General features: G+C 43.1%; 1 protein-coding gene across 4 annotated transcripts in view; it reads left to right on the forward strand.

Moving 5' to 3' along the window:
• ARHGEF3 (Rho guanine nucleotide exchange factor 3) overlaps positions 1-24,075 on the forward strand; it is a 303,446-nt gene that overhangs the window by 28,758 nt on the left and 250,613 nt on the right. For 2 of the 4 annotated variants that reach the window (XM_079116472.1, XM_079116473.1), the window contains exon 2: positions 10,470-10,562. The exons of 1 other annotated variant lie outside the window; for it this stretch is intronic. In XM_079116472.1, coding sequence (XP_078972598.1) covers positions 10,501-10,562 — 62 coding nt within the window. In that variant the 5' untranslated portion in view covers positions 10,470-10,500. The remainder of the gene's footprint in view (positions 1-10,469; positions 10,563-24,075) is intronic. One more of the 4 variants, XM_079116474.1, reaches the window with a different exon arrangement.

Here is a 24,075-nt window from a genome sequence, read left to right on the forward strand (position 1 = left end):
CTTGGTTTTCATGTTTCTGCTCTGGTTCTTCTCCTTGCTACCTCTGTGCCCTTTGTGCCTCAGTGTCCTCTTCTGCAGGGAGATAAGCCTGTGCTGTGTGATCCTGCTGAGAGGAGTGAATGGGATGGAACATTTGAAGCTTCAGCAGGTGCCTGACACATGGGAAAGCCCCAAGCACGATTGCCTGTGATGAGGAGTTTCCAGATGCCTGGGTAACCTGTGTGTCCTCCCTCAAGTGAGACTTTGCTGGGCCAGCATCCAACTCCCAGCAAGCTGCATGAAACGAGAGACTTGTGCTCACCCAACATGCCTCACTCTCTCCTACCTTTGCACCCTCCATGAATCCACAGGCATGATTTCTGTGTTTTGTTTTCATCAAAAACATGTACTGAGGGACTGGAATGTAGCTTAGTGGTAGAGCATCTGCCTACCAAGTACAAGGTCCTGGGTTCAATCCCCAGTTCCACCAAAAAATAAAAATAAAAAGTAAAGTACTGAGTATTCACTAAGGACATTTACTAGAGAAACTTAGAGCGAGACAGATGGTAATAGTTTTTATATAAGGCAAGACTCTTCAAACTTTTTTGTTTCATTGAAAGTCATGATTTATTGATTTGAGATGGGGCCTTAACTGTGTTGTCAAGGCTGGCTTTGAACTCCTGGGCTCATAAAATCCTTTTACTTCAACCTCCCAAGGAACTGGGACTGCAAGTATATGCCATTCTGCCCAGCTATTTTACCCCTGCTTTGGATGTGGGTATTGAACCCAGGGCCTTGCACATGCTAAGCATGCAGACTACTACTGTGCTACATGCCCAGTCCTGAAACTATTTTATAGTATGAGAACTTACCCAAGAGTCCCAGCAAATAAATCATACAGGAAATGAAATGCCGTGGTTGAAATTGAAATACCTTTTAGCCCTAATACAGGCATCCTGGAGGCAGCAGGAGTTGATCACTGGTGATATTCCTGCCAAGTCTTTGTTCTGGGATCTGGGAGCTGACCTTCCTCTGGAAAGACTGGAGACTTGGCATGAGGCTAAGGACTGACGTAACCTCTCCCCAATGTCCAGATGAGTGTGATGGACGCCAGGCCCACAGTGGTAGGCCCACATATGCAGCGAGAGCTGGGACTGTCACTCAGCTTTTCCTTGCAATTAAGCCACAAGGAGAGCTGGACATGTAGCCTGGAGGTGCCTGGAAGGAGTGGAGTTGGAAATACATGTTAAAGCAAGGAGGATAATGGTGTTAGCTTGTTGGGTCTGCTTCACCAATGGGGCAACTTGACATTGTTTTTAGAAATATAGTACCTCAGGTCCTTGTGTCTCCAACACTCATCTTCTTTTGGGGGGTAGTGACTTAAGGGCCTGGCTGGGCACTGTGTATTTTACCTCTTGGAGATTTATTTTTCTGTGATTCTGGAGTGGCCATGTCCCTATGAATACCACTTTATTTCTTAAGCTGTGTGGTGCTGGCTCCATGGTGTCCTGATTCTGCAGCAGTTCTGCATGTATATGCATGCTCTTTCATTAGGGTGGAGAGGTGCCCAGTTTGCTGAGTTTGTGCATTCATTCAATGAGTGTTCTCTCGTTAGCATGCTCAGAGTCAGAGTGCCACAGAACCCAGTGCAGGTGGAGGGACATGTGATAGGATTGGGGTGACGGAGAAGTGCAATTGGGTGCGGGAAGGCACCAAAGCCCATCTTCAGGGCACTCTGGGGAAACCAAAGGGTACATGAGTGGTTGAACTTACAAAATGCCATTGTTTATGCTGTGCCCTCTGTTCAGAGTGGCCCTAACTTATTGACCTGGCAGACTTTTTTTCACCTTCAAAAGCTGAGCCCAGGCCTTACCCCCATGAGAAGCTGTCTGTGATTCTCTCAGGCTGACCTGGCCCTCCCCACCTTATAGGTGCACATTCTTTCACTGCGCCTCATCACATTATGCTGTTAATGGTCAGTGATTTATTTATTTATTTATTTTTTGTGATACTGGGGACCTAGGGACACTCTACCACTACGTCACTACGTCTAGTCACTACGTGACTCTAGCACTGAGTCACGTCCCCAGCCCTTTTTATATTTTATTTTGAGATAGGGTCTCACTAGGATTCTAAGACTGACCTTGAACTTGTAATCCTCCTCTCTCAGCCTCCTGAGTTACTGGGATTCCAGGTGTATACTACCACACCCAGCCTGGTTGGTGATTTTTAAAAAAATACTCAGAAGCAATTTTAAAAGATGTTGTTGATGTAACCAAAGGCCACCATCACCTTCAACTAGTCCTATGTCCCACCTCAGAGACAGCCGTGTAGATATAACTTAGAGTTGTGTCTTCAAAACCTTAAAAAACATATATAGAGACATACAGTGTTTTTTTCTGGGACATGTTTAAAAACCAGCTCTTGGGGATGAGTGGAGGAAGGGGAGCCAAGATTTGTAGGTTTTCTGATTTCCATGATTTAAAACTCCCACCCAGTGCTAGGTGCAGCGGTGCATGCTTGTAATCCCAGCAACTCAGAGGGCTGTGGCAGGAGGATCACAAGTTCAAAGCCAGCCTCAGCAACTTAGCAAGGCCCTAAGCAACTCAGCAAGACCCTGCCTTTAAATAAAATATATAAAGAACTGGGGATATGGCTCAGTGGTTGAGTGTTCTTGGGTTCAATCCCTGGTACCAAAACAAAACAAGTCCCATCTGGTCCAGTTTCAAGCCACCAACCTGGCCCAGTGTGCACTTTCTGCTCTTTCAAGGCAGTGCACTGCTACAACCTCCTGCACCAATCATAGTGATATGTCTAGCAATGTGTCCCATGATAGCACATCTAGATCAGCTTTGTTGTTTTGACTACTACACCTACTCCACCCTGAGCAGGCATTGATGTACCTAGCACACCTTTCACGCACATATTGGTTGCATTTCCTGGGGGGTGTCTCCTCAGGGGTCTGCATACTCCTGGGGCACCAGCACTTTTCATTTGTGTCCACATAGATGCTTGAGATTGGCCTAAGGGCATCAGTGGATATTTGGAAAAACCCATGCTGACACAGATATGTTGCTGGGCCACACTGGCTAGGGCACTTCTTGGTAACTGGCTGAGGTCAGGCTCTGAGGGAGGGCAATACCTGAGCTTGAAATGACCACTAGCATTGTGTCCAGGATAGGATGATGTCCCTAGGATAGCAAAGTTTCCCATGTCATTTGTTATCTCTTGTTCTGTTTAGTGACCATGGCAGACCTCGGGGGTGTGACCTTGTTTTTAGCCAAGGACTCTGGGTCAAGCATCTTGGCCTTAGGGGAGGTGAAATCATTGGGGCAGGTGGCTTGGGACCTTTTGGTCCCAACCTAAGTTGTCCAACCAGCCATTAGCTCTGACTTTGGCTCTGGTTCCGAAACTGGCAGACAATGAGGGGAAAAAAAAAATGTATCCAGCTCTTTTTATGCTCTGATAAAAGCTGGGAGGACGAACCCTGACTGTTATTTGCCGATAAATGTTTATAAAGCCCCCTGAGTGCCAAGCATGATGCAGAGCATGGAGCACGCAGAACCTTGCAGATCTCTCCAGAGGGTGTGTCCCCTTTTGAGATCTGAACATGAAAAGATTTGGTGAAGAGTCTTGATTTGTTATTTGTATACTTTTGAAGTTTTCTTTTTTCTTAGTACACATTTTTGGTGATCAAGCATGTCACAGTGTTACTAAGCACCAGGTATATGCCTGACCTCACATTAGGGTGGGGTAGTTACAGAAGCAAAGTGGAGTTTGGCTTAAAAGAATGGATTTGGAATCAGATAGCATGAGTTCAAAGTCTGCCCTTCCCAGACTTTGCAGGATGAGCTCTGGCTTGGTGAGCAAGTTAATTAACCACCCTGGGTCTCAGTCTCCTTCCTGTTTAAAAGAGGGACCACAATAGCACCCACCTCCTCTGATGGGAGAAGAAGTAGCGAGACAGTCATGAGAAGCATGAATCTAATGCATAGCTGGTATTTTACAAAGGCTGTTGTAAAACAGCAGTAGTAATCATTATTAATTAGCTTTAGAAGGTCGCATGCAGGCAGAACCAGGAAGAGATGGAATGTACAAGATCTCGAGATATTCTGCTTTTGAGACATTTACCATTTGGGAGAGAAGAGACAAAGGTGTTTGAAAATATTAGCAATTGGTATGTGACTGTGGCAATTAAGTCCAAATGATGTGATATATATTTCAAGTCTTACAGAAGTTAGGGGGAGAGGAATGTTCCCTTAGGAAGGCACAGGGCTTGTAGATGGGGCTCACAGTGGTTGAGGGAAGTAAAGGAGAGTCAGAGTGTACAGCAGGTATCAGGAGAATGTTCCAGATTAGGCTGGTGATTGTCAGGTTTTGGGGGTACTGAGGAAGTCAACTGGGGTCCACTTCATCCAGAGGTGAAATGACACAAGCAGGTCTGGGGAGTGGAAATGGGATGAGAGAGGCAGAGCCAGTTCTTGAAGTTTCATATTGATGCACAACATCCCTGCAGAGAAGGGCCCAGGTCACAACAGTACAGCTTGGTGGATTTTCACAAATTGAATGCACCTGTGTAAGCAGTGCCCAGATAAGAAACAGAAGCTTGCAGCCCCCCACAAGTCCTTTCGTGTCCTCTTCCAGCCACTCCCCTCTGACCCCCTACAAACCACCATCCTGACCACTAACTAGCATGGGTATTTTGCCTGTTTCTGTCTTTTCTTATTCAGGACTTGGGTGGTGAACTTTGGCTCAACATAGTCTTATGAGAGCCATCCGTGTTATTTCTTGTAATTGTAGATCATCCGTTCTCCTTGCTGTCAGTTTTCACCTTTGACTTCATTCATTCCACTGTTGATGAACATTTGGTTAGTTTCTAGTTTGGGACTTGTAGTAGACCACATAATGACTTCCCCAAAGATATCCATGACCTAATCCCTGGTCATGAGTCTATTCCCTTGTAATACCTGTTACCTAACAATTTTTTTTTTTTATGCCACATCCCCAGCCTTTTTTTTTGGGGGGGGGGGTTTCTGGGGATGGAACCCCGGGGCACTCAACCATTGAGCCACATCCCCAACCCTTTTTATATTTTACTTAGAGACAGGATCTTGGCTAAGTTGCATAGAGCCTTGCTAAATTGCTCAGGCTGGCTTTGTGGTGCTGAGGATTGAACCCAGGGCATTGTGCATTTGAGGCAAGCACTCTACAAACTGAACTATATCCCCAATGCCCCCAACCCTTTTTATATTTTATTTTGAGACAGGGTTTTGCTGAGTTGCTCAGGGCTTCTCAGAGTTACTGAGTCTGAAAAGTCAGCCTCCAGAACTGCTGGAATTACAGGCATGTGCCACCACACCCATCCCTTATAATACCTGGGACTGTGCCTTACATGGCAAAGGGAACTTTCAGATGTGATTAAGTTAAGGATTATATCATGGGAGGTTATCCTGGAGGGACCACAGTAGTCATAAGAGGGATGTAGGGGTTCAGGTTCAGAGAATGAGATGTGATGATTGAAACAGGTGAGAGTAGAGGGAGATTTTAAGGTGCCACATTGCTCGTTCTGAAGATGGAGGAAGAACTCTCAAGCCAAGGCCTGTAGAGGCTGGAAAATGCATGAGAATAAAGTCGTGTTTAGATCCGTCAGAGGAACGCAGCCCTGCTGCCCATTTTAGATCTTTTTCTGACCTCCAGAACTTTAACAAGATAAATTTGTGTTGATTTAAGTCACTAAGTTTGTGGTAATTTGTTCTGGAAGCAATAGGACACTAATACAGGGCGTAGTGCTACTGAGAATATTCTAGAGCATGTCTCTCAGTGCACATATTTATGTACCTAGTAGCAGATGCAGGTAGATTAGATATTACCATAGTCTTCCAAGGTGGTTGGACTGATTTATGCACCCAACTGCAGCAGCATGAGTGTTCTGGCTACATCACATCCTCATGGACACTTGGTGTCCATTCCTGGGAAGAGGGATTTTTGCATTGAGAATAACAGGGCTCAGTGCACAGTGGAAATGGTAGTGCTTTGCAGGAGGCTGATGCTCAGAAGTGCTGGTCCATGCTGGTGCAGCCAACCAAGGAGAGGAATGAGGGAGTGGTGGTGTCCATTTCTAGCTGGGGAGAGTTAGAATTCCTCTTCCATGGAAGTGACTGGGATGGAAAATACTGATGAACTTGAGATTAATACAGAACTTTTCACTGAAGAGTTAGAATAGCACTTATCTCATCTTTATAACGTCTGATTAACCAAGTGGTGGGTAGTATGTGGTAGGGAGAAGCTGAGGCCTTCCAGTCAGCTGCTCAGAATCTGAAAACTGTGATTCAGTGAGTTCAGTGACCTTGAGAAGTCATAGCCTCCTGGAGCTCTGTCTTTATAATATGTGTGAGCCTGGCTTCCCTGCGGGTCTCTGGGTATATGAGAGCCCTAATTTTGCTACCTGTAAATAGGAGACACAGAGTCAGTGGTGATTGTGGTTGTTATTGTTACTGGTATGGCACAGTGGTGTGTATGGTATACGCTCCTTCACAGAAGTTAGCACTTCAAGGCTTAGAGCATTCAAGAGGCTGAAGGCTGCCTTGACAGAGTCTGAGGATATTATAGTTTAGATCTGAACTGTCCCCCGAGGACTCATGTGTTGAAGGCTTGGTCCCCAATGCAGCAATGTTCCCAGGTGGCATCTTCAGGAAGGCATTTAGATCATGAGGTCTCTAACCTTATCAGTTGATTAATCCATTTTGATGGGTTCATAATTTTTTTGTACTGGGAATTGAATCCAGGGGCACTTTATCACTGAGTACATTCCTAGGCCTTTTTGTTTTTCAGACAGGTTCTCACTAAGTTGCCAATGTTCTCACTAAGTTGCCCAGGCTGGCCTTGAACTTGTGATCCTCCTGCCTCAGTTCCTTGAATAGCTGGGATTATGAGCATGTGCCACCATACCTGGCTGGTGGGTTCATGTTTTGATGCCATTTTTAGGAAGTTGTGGAAACTATAGGAGATGGGGTCTCACTGGAGGAAATAGGTCACTGGGGCACCCCTTGAAAGGTTATATGTTGTCCCTGGCCTCTTCTTCCTATGTGCACTCTCTCTTTCTGCTTTCCAGCCACCATCAGAGTGTCTCTGTTCTACTTTCCCTCTCTCCACCATGATGCTGTCCCTCACCACAGATCCCATAGCAATGTACCCAGTTGACCATGGTCTGAAACCTGTGAAACTGTGAGCCAAAAGAACTCTTTCCTCCTTCAAGTTGTTTTTCTCAGGTATTTTTTAACAGCAGTGAAAACCTGACGAACGAATATAGAGGGTATCACGCACTTGGGTGACATGCAGGGCAAGTGAGGTCATACTCATTAGGGTCTTATAAAGACACTGTCCCCACCAAACCTGAAATTGCTTTTGAAATTATCTGTTCATTTGTTAACTTATTCTACCATGACTGAACTTTACTATATATATTATAATACAACAGTTAGGAACAGTATCTCAGGTCAGGAACCTGCTCAAGTCTCAGCTTTACCATTTCTTGTCTGTGTCATCTCTTCCAGGTGTTAAATTCTTTGTGCCCAGTTTCCTGTTTGTTGTTGTTGTTGTTGTTTGTTTGTTTTGTTTTTGATACTGGGGATTGAACCTAGAGGTGCTTAACCACTGAACCATATACCCAGCCCTTTTAAAAAATATTTTATTTATAGACAGAGATCTTCTTAAGTTGCTCAGGGCCTCACTGAGTTGCTGAGGCTGGCTTTGAACTCCTGAGCCCCTGAGATTATAGGCATTTACCACCATGCTCAGTTTGTTTCCTGATTCTTAAGGTGAGGCAGTAACTGTCCTTGCCTCCTAGGGCAGTATGAATTCCATGAGATAATCCATGTCAATGCCTGGCCCCCAGGTATTCCTCAGTGCTGGAGTGCAGAGATGGGTGCCCCTAGCCACAGGCTGGAGGGTGATGGTTTGTGGATGGCTGTCTACAGAACACCATGTCCAGCACTGGAGGGTTAAAACCCGAAGCTCTGACCTGGAACAAGACAGCTGTCCCTTAAGAGCAGGCCCTGACCTCTCATGGCTCCTCAGGAAATGTGACCTTGAGAAGAATTCTGTTGTGACATCATTTTGAGATGAGGTATAAAGTCTCCTTGCTGCATTTACTATGTTGCAGAAGAACTTGGCTTACTGAGCAAATTTGGCTTCCAGGCTGAAATGAGGTGGATCGAGGAGGTCACAGCTATAAAAGAAACCTAGGTATGGGCTGCTTGCTTTGTCCCCTCATCCTTTGCAACCGACACCATGTTGTAATGGCACCTCCAGGACTCTGCACTCATATCCCACTACTGGTCCACCTCTCCTTCTCCTGGGATCCACATCTTCACTCTCACCTTATTCCAGGCCCCTCCATAATGTACATGCCTCGGCTGATGAAGTTAGCTGTGATGGAAGCCAGAGCAGTGGTCCCAGACAGGGATCCAGATGCTAAAAATATCTCATGGCATGTTCTTCTCAAGTTAAATAAAAGAGCAGCCTTTGAGGCAGTGGCAGGATTCTCTCTAACACTCACTCTGTCCACTGCCTCCTGGGTATTAGGTCCTGCTCACCTGCCTCAGATTGTGACTAAAGAGTTTATCCAAATGGTGCTTTCATCTGGGAGAAGGTAATATGGAGCAGAGATAGAGGAGGACAGGCCAGAGATGTGGTCAAGCAGCCCTGTGATTCTCAAAGTTCACAACAGCTGGCATTGTGGTACTGGACCATACAAACAGCAGCAGCTTAGCAGACCATGGCTGGTCAAAATTACCCCAAAACTTCCCTGCTCAGGAGGCGCCAGGCGGGAGACCAACACACGATCCCTCAGTATGATCTGCACATCTAGCCCTTCTAGAGTGGAATCTGACAGCTATTTGGTTGATACTGAATAGAGTAGCTGGTTTGTGTATGGGACCATGTTGTACAAAGAAAATCCAGTCTTGGTGCTAAAACTATAGCAGAATAGCAAGGAGTACAGTAGCCAAGGCTGAAGAGGGAACCTCAGCATGATGGCTAACATGCCCCCGGGGCAAATGCTCAGGGAGAGAAGAGGTGGTTGGAATCCTTCATCCCACACTGGGGTGTTCTGTCTAACTCTGCCGATCTGCCTCTATCCCTCTGTCTCACTCTTAGTCTTTGTTGCTCCCAAGCACATCAACTTGAATCCTAAAATGTGGGTATCAAATATTTGAATCCTAAAATATGCAATATTTTAAAATTATTTTGTGAATGAAACAATGTTTCATGGTATGGAATTTTTCATTTGTGGCATTTGGATTTGTTGGATGGACATTTGGATGGTGCTTTACAACTCCAAGTAGTCATTTTGTGATGAAACGCAAACTGAGACTTGTAGATGCCCCCCGCAACCTCTGTGCTCCCCATTGTGTGCTGGTACCCTACTCTTGAGAGTCCCCATACTAGACTATATCACATGCTTATTGGCATCCTCACTCATTAAATACTGATTGAATATGTACTATGCACTAGACGCTCCTCAAATTGCATGTTTAATCAGATTGTGACTAAAGATAATTTTGCTTCATCTGTCTCTGTAGATCTAGCATGTTCTAAGCTCCACATAACCAAACTCCCCTTCAGAAGGGCCCAGTGAGAATATTTAATCATAGTCCCAACTGGGATGAAGGTTAATGAGCTATATAAACAGAACCCAATAAAACAGTGGTTTAAATAACAAAGAAATTGCTCTCTAGGTAGTAATTCCAAGGTGAGAAGGGTAGCTGAGCTCTGTGCAGTCGGTCACAGACTCAGGTTTCTTCTCTCTTGTTGTTCTGACATTTCCAGTTATGTTGGTGCACTGTCATCACCTGCTTGGGCAGAGCTGGTTTCCAGCCAGTGGAAGGGGGACAAGGCATGCCCATATCTTAAGGCTAAGATTAAGAAGTGGTACCATCTCTTTCTCTTATGTTCCATTCAGAATTCAGACCGCAGACTACATCTAGCTTTAAGTATGCCTGGGAAATGTAGTCCCTGATAAAACTCAAATTCAGTTTGAGTATCCAGTATCTGGAATGCTTGGAACCAGAATGCTTTGGATTTTTGCTGATTTTAGGATATGTGCATATTCATGATGAATTATCTTAAGGATGGGAACTGAGTCTAACTGAAATTTATCTGTTTCATATACACCTTGTACCTTATTAAATATTTAACTTTATTAAATATTTTAAAATAATTTTATGAATGAAACTGTTTTATGGTATGAAATTTTCTATTTGTGATATCATGTTGGTGCTCAGAAAGTTTCATATCTTGGAAGATTTTGGATCTTGGAGTTAGAAATGTTCAATATGTGTCTATGGAGAAGGGAGAGAGGATTTTGGTAGATACTGGGGAGCCTTTGACATATTCCCTTTGAATATAATACAGCTATTTCTGTGTTTACAACATCAATGTACCTATTTGTTGGTTGTACCCATAAATGTTGATCATTTTGTTTTTTTAAGAAAGAAAACCTGGGCCTACCACACCGAGTCTATGGACAGTTCCACAGTTATGAACCAGTGCATCTGTAGAGGAATGGAAGAGAACAAGGAAAGGTAAATGTCTTTCAAAATTAAAAGCATAAAAAAAATTGCAAGCAACAATGAACAAAACTTGCTTTAAGCTCATGTAACTCAATTGAAGCCATGAAGAATTTGAAGCTAGCGTGGTTGAGGGAGGGCCTCAGTGGTAGAGCACTTGCCTAGCATGCATAAGGGCTGGGTTCAATCCCAGCATCACCATAAATACAAATAAAACAAACAAGCAACAAATAAATAATATAGGGCTAGCACAATTCCATGCATCTCCTTTCATATCTCCAGTTTCTTATACCACAAGAGAAATGTCATTGTTAAAGATGAGGGAATTTTTCTAAGTCTTAGAAGTTAGAGTTGGTATAAATAGAGTCAGAGTAATATGGGATTAAATATATCATTTTAAAATTATGAATATTTATTCCCAAATACTGTGAACATGCCCAGAATGTTGTGTCTATATTGCGAATGGCAATATAGACAAGAAGAAGCAGTGGCAGACCCTGAGCCCTTTCTTGACTGCTATATCTTCTGTAAGAGTCGTTATTTCTTTCTTCCTTCTGCCTTCTTTTTTTCTCCCTTAAAAATAATTTATTAAATTTATAGTTTTTATAAATAAAATTTAATTTAATTTTGATATTTAAGAAACACATGGATATGTATTCCTTGTTAAAAATGAAAGTGATGTCCCCATTAACCCTGTTTTCCCAGCCCCCCACTGCTGCACTTCTTGATGATCTATATAATACATGTATGCAAAGTATGTAGCGCATACATACATTTTCTTTCAGAATCTTCGCTGGGTCTATAAACATTAAAAAAGTGATTCATTTTTTCTTTGTTCTTTAAACATATGGTATCATACTCTTCTTGTTGGGCTGTTTTGTAACTATTTAATAAATTCAATAATGTGTCTTAAAATGTTTTCAAGACAGTGTGTAAACCTCCCTTGTTTTTATACTGCAGCAAATTGTGTGGTACATTCATTGTATGAGACTCTCTCTTTGTTAAGCTGTCTCCCCGATGATTCTGGTTAGACTTGTTCTGGTTTTGCCCTTGTAATAATGCAGTGATATGCTTTCTGGTATATTCCCCTGGGACACAGGCACATAATCCTCTAAGGAGCAGAGTTATGGGGCTATATTGCATATGCATTTAAGATTCCAATGAGCTTGACCAAATCATTCTCTAAAGAGCACTACTTGTCAGCTGGGTACCAGGTTTCCTGTTTGCCCACATCTTGCTGTACCTGGGGTTTGCCTTTTAGTTTTGCCAGGCAGTTTGGGGGACAGTGATATCTCTTCAAGTTTATAAATTTCCTCCCCCTTTTCCCCAGGGAAGTTCCTCTTCTCAGGACTCTTGTTGCCTGGTTTCATCTCCTAATGGTGCTCTTTCGTCTCTGCCCTCATAGGGACCTAGCTACCTCTCCTGAGACCCAGAACCCCAGAGTCCCTAGGTAGTCTTGGCCCTTCCTAGAGCAGTTGCTGTGTCATTTTCTCTTCTGAAAAGTATGCACGCATGCTGCTCCAGAGTGTCCATCACACGAGCATCTGCTTTTCTCTTGACCCCCTGCGAGGTTGTGAAGAGCCCTTGTTGGGTTTCCTGACTTCAAATAGTTTTGTCCACTACCACTACTGTCATTGGCAACAAGTTGAGTATTTACAGTGTCGACCTGTGTGTGGGTCACTTGACCTGGTTATCTCATTAATTTTCACAGTGGCCCTGGAAGGTAAGGAGTGATGGTGTTACCCTGTTTTGTGACCATTTGGTGACACATGAGAGTTTGTTCAAAACCAACCCAAGCGTCAAAAAGAATAACTCCATCTCCCCATGGAGTCCCACCTCCTGCCCAGAGCTCTCAACGGGTGACAGGCAGAGCTATGGTTATCGAGTCGAAAGCTCTCCTGTGGACATAGCTTTGGAGTTGGTCCTATTTGCAATTGCCTTACTCAGTTGTCATTCTATATCTGTGGTATTCACAGAGGAGCTTGAATGAGTAGGTGTTGAAAGTGGTGACTTTGTCCCCATCCAGCACAAGGACACCGGCTCCTGCATACCACCAGTACCTCTGCTCTTAAGCACAACTAGGATTGGCAGTATCACTTAGGCTCAACCAGATGCTTCTCTGGAAGGGGATTTTCCAGGTTGAGCATACTTGTCGTGGGAGTGAAGGTCCCTTATTAAGACAGACATACCCACAGAGCTACGGAGAGAGAGAGCAAGTGCCTTACTTGCCCTCGAAAGACCTAATTAGTCATCTTATCCTAAAATGTTTAGCTTTTGATCTCATTCTAAGATCAAGAAATTGCAGGCAGGGCTGGGGATGTGGCTCCGTGGTAGAGCACTTGCCTAGAGTATGTGCAAGGTCTTGGGTTCCATCCCTGGCATTGCAAAAGGGAAAGAAGAGGGGAGTAAGAGAAGGAAGGAAGGAATTGTAGGCAGGGTGAAATTGCAAATGCTTTCCCGTTACCCATCTCAGGTTCTTGGATCCAGAGTTGTAGCAGTGAACCAGAAAGAATTTAAGCTCAGGCAAGGCTTTATTAGCAACTTCTGCTCAAGGCAGAAAGGAGGCAGCACATGGGAACAAGAATCCCAGACTGGCTCCAGCAAAGAATATAGGCATAGAGCTTTTACGGCATCTGCAAGGTAGCAGGAATAGGTCTTATGATGTCATCACATGTAGGGGTGAGACTTCCATCATACCTGCACCTTCTTCATCATAGGTCTTCATGCATCACATGTCTTATTACATCTCAAGTCTCCACCTTAGGGTATGCCTTTTACTATGCTTATAAGGTCAAGGGAATTGCTGGTTACCTCAATGACTATTTTATGCATTTGTATTATCTGGTCGTTATGGTTTGGATGTGAGGTGTCCCCCAAAAGCTTGTGTGTGAGACAATGCAAGAAGGTTCCGAGAAGAAATGATCAGGTTGCGAGAGCCTTAAATTAATCAGCTAACTGAAGGCAGGTAGGGTGTGGCTGGCAGAGATGGGAATTGGGCATGGCTTTGAGGTATATGTGTGCATCTGGACAGTGGAGATCTCCCTGCTTCCTGATTATGTGAGTTGCTTCCCTCTGCCACACTCTTCCGCCACAATGTTCTGTCTCACCTTGAGCCTGCTGTCTATGGATTGAGACCTCTGCAACCGTGAGCCCTCAAATAAACTTTTGCTCCTAAAGTTGTTCTGGTCAGGTCTTTTAGTCACAGCAGTGAAAAAGCTGACAAAAACACTGGGAAAATCTGATATTATTTTCAGAACAGTGCAGACCTGGTTTTGTCTGGCTTTAGCTGGCATTTCTGCTGACCACAGTCTCAGAAGGCTGAGTTGACTTTCCCAGCCTCCCATCTCCCTGGTGTGTTATCTCACCCCCATAGCCTTGAAGACTGGCTCACTTTTTTTTTTTTTTTCCCATTTTTGGGACTGGGGATTGAACCCAGGAGTACTCCAGCACTGAGCCATATTCCCAGCCCTTTTTATTATTTTATTTTGAGACAGGATCTTGTTAAGTTGCTGGGGCTGGTCTTGAACTTTTGATCCTCCTGCTTCAGCCTCCAGAATACCTGGGCCACCGTGCAGATGTGCAGGGCCACCGTGCCAGACTAACTGGTACACTTTTAACTCCTAATTTTCTTAACCTCATAAGACTGAGAGCTAGTTAGGCTGTCTTATTTCCCCTAAGAAGTGTTTATCCCTTAGTCCTGATGGGTCCTTTTGTCATGGGAATCCCTGATTGTCCTTCCTCAGCGCCCCCCCCCCCCTTTACTTATTTCAGAGACATAAAAGTTTGGGACTATAAGAGATCCCAGAATCATTGCATTACGGTTACAGTTTTAAGCAGATAGGTGGAGAGTGAGGAAGTGATTGTCCAAGTTCAAGCCACAGGAACAAGCGTTGGCCCCAGATCTCTGGGTTCTGGCTCAGGCTCTTTGCACAACATCACAGCTACCTCTTGAGGAATTGTCATGAGACTGATCCCTCTTGGTTCACAGCTGGAGCTTGTTAACTGGTAGTACTTGGAAGGAAACCAACCCATGAGTGGCTAATTGACAATTCCTTCAGTGGGTGTTTACTAAATACTACTATATATATTGATGGCAAAAAGATGGGTAAGATATGCATTCTTAGGAATTTCAGAGTCTGATGTGGGAGGCAGTTGTGCACTTTCTGAGCAGTGATTAATTGGAAAATCCTGAATTTCCACTGGTCAATGAGGCTCATAACAGTACATATCTACTGCACTAGTTTGTTGAGAAATGTTCTGAGTCAATCACTGTAAATACCTGGAATATAGTCAGCACCCAATAAAGGAAGCAGTATTCTTTTTTGTTTATTTTTAGTTCTGTATAAAGAACCAGAAATATTTTTCCATCAGGAAGTTGATGGACATACATTTCTAAAATAATATCAAAGCAGCAGACTCTTTTGTCCTACCTGCATTTGTCTTTTTAGGGTCTCTCTTAGGTACCGGAACTGCATAGGGCCAGGTCTACCTCTTTTGCTCACTGTTATTTACCAAGAGCTTGGCACATAGTAGTTGCTCATTACTTTTTCTTGACCGATGACTATAGGGAACAGAGTAATGAGGAGGGACCCTATATCCTCGAGGTGAGGACAAAGCCAACCAGCTGATAGGGCCACAGCTTGACTGGGACCAATCTCGCCCTTTCCCAAGGACAGGAGCTCCCTGGAAACCCTGCCCACACTACGCACACTCTGTGGGATGTGGATTTGTTCCTGAGATTTATGAAATTTTGTCTTTTAACCAAGCTATTTTATTGTTGGGAGACCTGTTCTCACAGCATTTACTGACTGAACAATAATTTCTTCTTACTTCACGTTGGGGTTGGTAATTCACCCTTTAGGAGCCCAAGAACACAGGATTTCTATAAGGTAAAGTCCTGGGGAGTGAATTTTCTGGCTGCTCATGGTGCAGTAATAGTTAGGCAAGCAGAATTTCTGATGTTCCCTTAGGTACAAAGAGAATTTTGAAAGAAGTCCTTGCCCTTTCTGTAAATCCTTTCTGTGAATGCACCTGTGGTGAAATGAACTCTGACCATACTGGAGAAATAGAAAGGTTTAAGTCCATTCATTCATTCATCAGTCAACACCCCATTACTCAGCACTCCTCAGCACTGTAGGAAAATACTCCAGGGAAGGGATCAGGCATTCCCTGCAGGGCCTTTCACCCATAGACTACATGCATGTGTGTCTCTTGCTCCAAAATAAAAGTCCTCCCTAGCTGACATATTACTCAGCATCCATGGGGGATTGGTTCCCAGACACCATGGATACCAAAATCTGAGGATTCTCAAGTCCTTTATATAAAATGGAGCAGTATTTGCATAGAACCTATGCACATCCTTCTGTATATTCATCCTTCTGTATAATACCTGATAGACATTATGGAAATCATTGTTTTACTGTATTGTTCAGGGAATAATGACAAGGAAAAGGTCTGTGCATGTTCAGTATAGATATAATTTGGAGGGAAGTATTTTTTAAAAATATTTTTAGTTGTAGATAGATGCAATACCTTTATTTTTATGTGGTGATGAGGATCAAACCCAGGGCTTCACATGTCCTAGGCAAGCACCCTGTCACTGAGCTAAAATCGTAGTCCTCAAGGGGGAAGTATTTTTGATCCACAGTTGTGAAACCCACAGATGCAAAGGGCCCACTGTATGTTTTGAGCACCTTCTCTTTGCTGACCCTGCCAGACTTTCCTCTCCTTGGAGGAAGGGCTTTGTGTGGTTCAGTGATGCCAGACATCTAGCCCAGGGCCCAGCACACAGTAGCCTTTGGCTCCTGTGCAGCAATGGTGGACTGAATTGGTGCAGAAACAGTGATACATAGATGGCCCACGAAGTTTTGATCCAGGATTGGGACTGGCCTCAGCAAATATGTCTTGACAGTGTCCATGCTCCAGAGCTTATCCCTGTGGACTTCCTGGTTTCACTAATTGCTGTTGGTTGCTCTCTTCTCCTTGATCCACTTATAAGCTTTCATCTTCTTGTTAGACCAGGGCTGTTTTGGTCATTGATTTTTATTAGTTCTTTGTTCACTGCCCAAAGGGCTGTGTGGAACCCACTCCACTTCCCCCACCCTCCAGAGCTTTAGCAAATGACCTTGAGAAGCTGGACACTGAACAGAAGAGAGGGCAGTAGCTTATTGAGGCAAAGGGCTGCACTGTGGTCCTGCAGCTGAGGAGTGGAAGACCAAGTCCCACACCTGGGGTTCTTTATCCATTCATCCATTGATGGACACTGAGGCAGTTCCATAGTCTGGCTTTTGTGAACTGAGCTGCTATAAATGGGTATGCATGTATCACTCTAGTATGATGACTTTGATTCTTTAGGATAAATACCTAGGAGTGGTATAGCTGGATCATATGGTGATTCCATTCCCAGTCTTTTGAGGAAGATCCATACTGATTTCCATAGTGGTTGTACTAATTTACAACCCCACCAACTGTGTAAAAGTGTTCCTTTTCCTCCACATCCTCTTCAGTATTTCTTATTATTCGTCATGGTGGTTGCTCTTCTGACTGGTGTTAGGTGAGATCTTTGTAGTTTTGATATGCATTTCCCTAATTGCCAATAAAGCTGAACATTTTTTTCATAAAATTTTTGGCCATTTGCATTTCTTTTGAGAAGTGACTGTTTAATTCGTTTGCACATTTATTAATTGGGTTATTTGATTTTTGTGGTGTTTTTTGAGTTCTTTATATAGTCAAGATATTAATCTTCTTTCAAAAGAGTAGCTAGCAAAGACTTTCTCCTTTTCTGTAGGTTATGTCTTCACATTCTTTTATTTTTTTAATTTTTAGTTGTAGATGGACACAGTACCTTTATTTTATTTTATTTTTTTTAATGTGGTTCTGAGGATCAAACCCAGTGCCTCACATGTGCTAGGCAAGTGCTCGACCACTGAACCACAATTGCAGCCCCTTACATTCTTTATTGTTTCTTTTGCTGTGCAGAAGCTTTTTAATTTGATGCCATCCCATTTATTAACTCCCAGCATTGCTTCCTAAGCTTCAGAGGTTCTATTCAGAAAGTTGTTGCCTGTGCCTATACACTGGAATGTTGATCTACGTTTTCTGCTAGGAATTGCATCGTTTCTGGTCTAACTCCTAGGTCTTTGATCCATTTTGAGTTGATTTTTGTGCAGGGTGAGAGATACAGGTCTAGTTTCATTTTTCTACATATGGATAACCAGTTTTCCCAGCCCCATTTGTTAAAAAGGCCATCTTTTCTCCAATGTGTGTTTTGGCACCTTTGTCGAGGATCAGACTGTATCTGTGTGGGTTTTGTCTCTGTGTCTTCTATTCTGTACCACCAGTCTATGTGTCTGTTTTTATGCCAATACCATTATGTGCATTATTTTTAAAGGGCTCTATAAATCTCATTCACTTGTAAATATTTCCCGAATGCCTGCTATGGGTCAGTGTATATTTGGGAAATGTCTAAAGACACACAAACTGGAGAGGGCTCCAGTGGGCACAACCCAGCACTCCGAGATGGCTCAAGAAATGCCAGTTGTGTAACATAACAGGCAGGAAAAGCTGGCTTTAAGAGATTTTCGTCTCGGGCCCACACTCATCTGGCAAAGAGGAAGTTCACAGGCCCAGGCTCAGGCCCAGGTGCGGTGGATGGTGCATGTGAAGCAGCACCTGTCCTTGTGCCTCCCCTTGCTGGCTGGAGGCCACGTGTGCTTGTCATGTAAATTTCCCTCCCAGGGAATCTGATAGAAAATTCCCACTAGGCAAGAGCATAGCAGTTTCTCCAGAGGTATCAACTTTTCCTACTCCACTAGCCAGGCACTGGGCTCTGAGAGCTGGGCAGGGGTGGTGTGGGGCAGCTCAACCTGCTGGCTGACATGCTCTGGGCCCAACAAGGTACGATTTATTAAGGCGTGTTTACTATGTGCTTGTTTTTTTCTAGGGCATTCTGCTAAGAGACGGATGAGGAGAGTCTCCCCACTCCCAGATATACCTACTGTTTTAGTCTCAGTGGGTTTTTGGGGTACCCATTTTAGTTTTCAATGTTGTTGTAATCATGGTAGTTTTATTGTACTTAATTCTTACTGATGTTGATTCTGTTTTTGTTATGTTATCTTCATGTGGATGATAAGGATGATGGCTTTGGGTACTGGTGATTAAATCCAGGGGTGCTCTACTACTCCGCTCTATCCATAACCCATTTTATTTTATTTTTCCCTTCCACATTTGTTTTATTGGTGCATCCTAGTTGTACATAATGATGGGGTTCGTTGTCATTTTATTTTTATTTTGAGGTGAGATCTTGCTAAATTGCCAAGGCTGGTCTCAAACTTGCAGTCTTTCTGCTTCAGACTCCTGGATTACTGGTAATGCAGGTGTGTGCCACCGTGCTTGGCCATGTGTATTGCTTTCTAAAGGATTGTGTAACTTCTCATTCAAGTCATATTTATGTAGTGGCTGGTGTGCAAGGCCATACTGAAGATGAGTGAGTTAAATTTATTGCAGTCCCTGTGTCCTGCAAGCTCTGATGGGTGGAAAGTAAGCTGTTAACTTTGTAATCACCTGGGTAGAATGTTCTCGCAGGTTATGGGCATGAAGTTAGGGGTGCATTTAAAATTTTTCTTTGGGTCTTACCAGCTGTACCTCCAGCCCTGTGGGTAAGTTTTAATAATCTGCCCTCTACTTTCCCCAAACACACAAAGTGGGATCAGGGAATTTCATCTTTCCAGTGTAATCTGGGGAAAGGGAGAAGCGTGTTAGGCAGAGGATAGACATTCCCAGGATGTTGCAGAAGGTGAAAAAAAAAAAAAAAGATATTATAAAACTGTGAGTATTATAATAAGAACATGTGCTTGTGGATAGTAGGTAAGTTTTTAAGTTCTGAAATGGATCAAACTGAAATCAGTTGTTAGAGACCTAACAGCCCTTTAACTTTGTGTTCTTTACCTTTTTATCATAAGGCATCATGAAAGAAGTAGCCTTTGCCTATGTTCTTTTCCATTCAATTGTGTATTTGGAAGATCTGCAAATCTACAGAAAAGTTGAAAGAATGCTGCAAATCTTTATAATGCCTTCACCGTGGTTTTATTAGAACATCCTGTCTACTCTTTCTCCCTGCCCTTTCTGTGCTGTGAGGAGTGCATGAGTGTGTGTCTGTGTGTGTATACACATATACTTACCCCCCAAAAGCATTGCAAATCAAGTTGCCAACATCCTGGTACTTTATTCCTAAATAATTTGGCCTATATCTACTAAAAATAAGGACATTTTCCCACATAATGACCTATTATTATCCATCTCTGAAAATTAGCAATAATTTTTAAAATATATTTTTTAGATGTTGATGGACCTTTATTTTATGCATTTATTTTCATGTGGTGCTAAGAACTGAATCTGGTGCCTCACACATGATAGGCAAGTGCTCCACCACTGAGCCACAACCCCAGCCCAATTAGCAATAATTTTATAATACTATCTAATATCCAGTCTATATCTAAACTTCTTCAGTTGTTCCAAAATACCTTTTATAGGTCTCTCCCTTCCTGCCACCCTCCTCTGGGCCCCAGTGGCCGACTGAAGCACTGGACCTGGCATCCAGAGCAGAGCCTTCCCTCATTTTGGCCCTTCATGTGAGACCCACATTTTGCATTCGTCTTTGTGTGTCCTGGTGACACCTTTACCTTGGTCCTCCAGTCCTCCCTTTCCACAAACTTCAAGCGAGGCCTAGAGGCTGTATCTGCAGTGACAGGGCCTCATTGGCGACTTTAGGTCCTTGAAGGTCAGGATGACCCAGGCCAGTGATGGTGAGAGCCACTGGGTGGGTGAAGGCACCCATCAGCATTTAGATCTGATAGAGGATTCACCAATTGTCAATCATTCTAACAGTTATTGGGAAGGAAAAGCATTTGTAATTTTAAAAAATGCTGTCTCACAGTAGACACAGGAGAGATGTCTGTCTCTATATGTCTATGTATGCTTATCTGTTTATATATATATATTTAACTCCCAGAAGAGTCATATCTGGGCACAGTCCTGGGTTGTTTTTTTTTTTTTTTTTTTTTTTTTTAAGACTTTCAAGTAAGATTGAATGTGTTTAATATCAGCTCTGTAGGTGGCAAAGGGAGACATGTCAGAGAACAACCTCCTTCTTTTTTTTAAACATCTCCCCTTCCTTTTTTTTTTTTTTTTTTTAATTTTGGTGCTGGGGATTGAACCCAGGGCCTGGCATTTGCTAAACAGATTTTCTACCATTGAGCTATACCCAACCCTTCTCCCTCCTTCTTGATAAACTCAAGTTCAGTTTGGGTAGAATGTTCTTGACGGGGGAGGTGCCATTGCTCTGTTAATGATGTTTAGGGAGGAAATGAGATCTCAGCATTAGAATGTCATGGGAGAAGGGGAGAGTGATTTGTGCGCTTGCAAGTATGAACAGGTATGCGTACATGTGTTATCTCAAGGGAGTATGAATGGTGAGTTAAGGTGCCAAGAGCAGCATCAGATGTGACACAAAGAAATGAACTGGGTGCCAATTTGGAGAAGGCATAGTTTAAATTAAAGCCAAGGAAATCTATTTCGAACATCTGCACAGTGCCAGACGTTGTGCTGGGTATGTGAATGGCACAGGACAGCTCTTGTGAACCTTACAGTCCAGGAGGGCACAGACCTAACTGAGCCGTCTCCATGTGTTGAATGCATGACAGGAAACCATGAGGATCTGTGGGAACTTTGAGGTGGACCTAGGGTTTTCCCTAGAAAGGTAATAGAAAATGGAAACATATGAGAGAGCTAGCCAGGTTAAGAGCAAGCCATGTGGAAAGACTGATGTGTACAAAGACCCTGAGGATAGAGAGAGATGGAAGAAGAGACAGCAGCTCAGTGTGGTTGGATCATAAGGTATGATAAAAGACTGAGTGACCCTTGGGAGGGAGGGTGGGTTCTATGACCCTTGGTTAAAAAGCCCTAAGGCTCCATCCTAAGGGTACTAGGAGGCCCCTGAAGCATTTTAAAGAGAGGAGTGGTGTTATTAAATCTGCATTTTGAAAAAAGGCCTCTGGCTAGATTGGGAAAAAGATTTGGAGGAAGGCCAAACTCAGGACTGAGAGAGGAGTTAGGGGTATTTTAGCCATCTGGGGAAGAGATGATGGGGGTAATAAATACCTGTTGAGAATGAGTGGGTAGATAACTTGGATATCAATCGAGAGAGGCAGAAATAAGTGAAAAATATTTAGGTGATAGGATCGAGACTATATCTGGGAGCTGAAGAAAACCATCTACCCACCTACCTATCCATCCAACACTTATTGAATCCCTTTAGTATAATACGGTCTGTATTTATGGTATGAGATACAGTGGTGTGTGAAACAGATACAGTGGTCCCTACCTCAATGGAACTTACTTTCTAGTGGGAGAAACAGACTATTTATAGGCAAGTTTATAAAGTGACATTAGCTGATGATCTGTAGGGTGAAGGGCTAAAGGATAAAGGAGTGGAATGTTAGACAAGGAGACAGGAGAGCTTTATTTTGAGAAAATAACGTTGGACCACAGACCCAAATGTTGAGAGAGCAAGCCCTGCAGCCTTGTTGAGGAAACTCATAGCAGGGAGAAAGGATGACATGTGCAAAGGCCCAGGGGCAAGAAGGGGCTTGGCCTGTACAGATATGTGATGATGGGGCTGACCCATATGTAGATCAGTCTAGTCATCCCTGTTACTGAGGGTCATGCATTGAAAAAATGGGTCTCCTCTTCCAGTGCTGACAAAGAGAGGAACCTTTTGGGCTTCCCCAAGTGATTGGGGAGCAGGCAGTCTCAGGAGACCTGGTTGATAGTATCTATGTTTATGTGCAGTGTGCATTTCAATTTTTCCACCAAAATTCACATCAGAGACGAGAGAATATAGCAGAGCTCAAGAAGGGATGTATTTGCATTTTTTTGTTCATTTAATTTATTACTTAAAAAATATTTTTAGTTGTAGATGGACACAAGACCTTTATTGTTTTATTTATTTATTTTTATATGGTGCCGAGGATTGAACCCTGTGCCTCACACATACTAGGCAAGTGCTCTACCACTGAGCCACAACCCCAGCCCTAATGTATTACTTTCTTGAGGTGGGGTCTTGCTGTGTCATCCTGGCCTACCCTGAACTCCTGCGCTCAAGTGACCCTCCCACCTTGGCCTCTTGAATGGTTCATGGCTGACCCTGGAGGAGGAACGTTTTTAGAATGATCATTTATGCATCTGGCTTACCATCACATATTCATTTTTATTTTGTTGTTTATAGGAAAGCTATTGATCAATAACTTATTTTATTAATTTTGATTAATAATATCAAATTCTTCTATTTGTTCTAATAGCACTTCAGACCTTATTTTATTATTATTATTTTTTGTGGAGAAGGATTTTTCCAGGCATGTAATCATATCATCTGCAAACTAATGACATTTTGCTTCCTCTGCTTCTCCAATTGGTAAGACCTTTTAGCCTTTCTCTTGTCTAATTGGATTGGCAATTGCTTCCTGAATATGTAAACTGTAGTGGCATCCAGGCTCATTCTTAACCTCCTGCTGACTTTTGGCTGGAGCTGCATTTCTTTTAAGGAAGTTTCCTTTGGTTTCTATCTATCTTGTTAAAACTTTTTTAAAAGTTGGTGTTTAACAAGATTTGCATCTATGGAGACGTCCTCTGTTTTTGTTATCCTTTCTTCTTTTGTTCTAATTATTTAATTTATATTATATATTGTTAGATTTCCTAATATCGATTCATCCTTTCATTGCTGGCATGAGCCAAATTTGTTGGGACCTGTATTTGTTTTTAATAAGAAAGAATTTTAAGCTACTTTCTTATTTATTTTCCTGGTACTGGAGACTGAACTCATTGTTGCTCTACCACTGAGCTACATCCCTAGCCTTTGTTTGTTTGTTTGTATGTTTTTTGTTTTAGTTTGAGACAACTTCTCACTAAGTTGCTGAGGCTGACCTCAGATTTGAGATCCTTGTGGCACAGCCTCAACTCACTGGGATTACAGGTGTGGTGGCCCATGACTTAAGCTATTTTCCATCATTTTTATTAATGCTCCAAGAAGGTACAATTCCTGTGGCTTAAAGCAATGCCAACAGGGACAGCCTTTTTTCACTTCTAGAAGTTGAAGCTAGAGGGGTGAACAAATCATTCATTAGGCCAACATACATTTGTTGAATACTTAGGTACAAAACACTGCTGGATGGATGGTCTCTACTGCCTGGTGCACTTGGAAAGTTTGTGATTCTATGTGGTGGCTCCCCTAGTTGGGTTTTGTTATGGTGGTTGTGCAAAGGAGAGAACCCAATTCAATCAGGATTGAGCAGCACAGGGAGCATCATGGCCACAGAAGTGGAAGCTCTGAGAGGGAATGGCTTCAGGCATGGCTGTGCTTTTTTCTGTGTTGGCTTCATTCCCAAGAAGCCTTCTTCCTCTCATACCACCCAGAAGCTCCAGGCTGACCTCCCCTACAGCTGTGGAGTGAGAGCTTCTTGTTCTCACTTGTTCC

Source organism: Sciurus vulgaris, assembly GCF_902686455.1.
Source record: "Sciurus vulgaris genome assembly, chromosome: 16".
Taxonomy (NCBI): domain Eukaryota; kingdom Metazoa; phylum Chordata; class Mammalia; order Rodentia; family Sciuridae; genus Sciurus; species Sciurus vulgaris.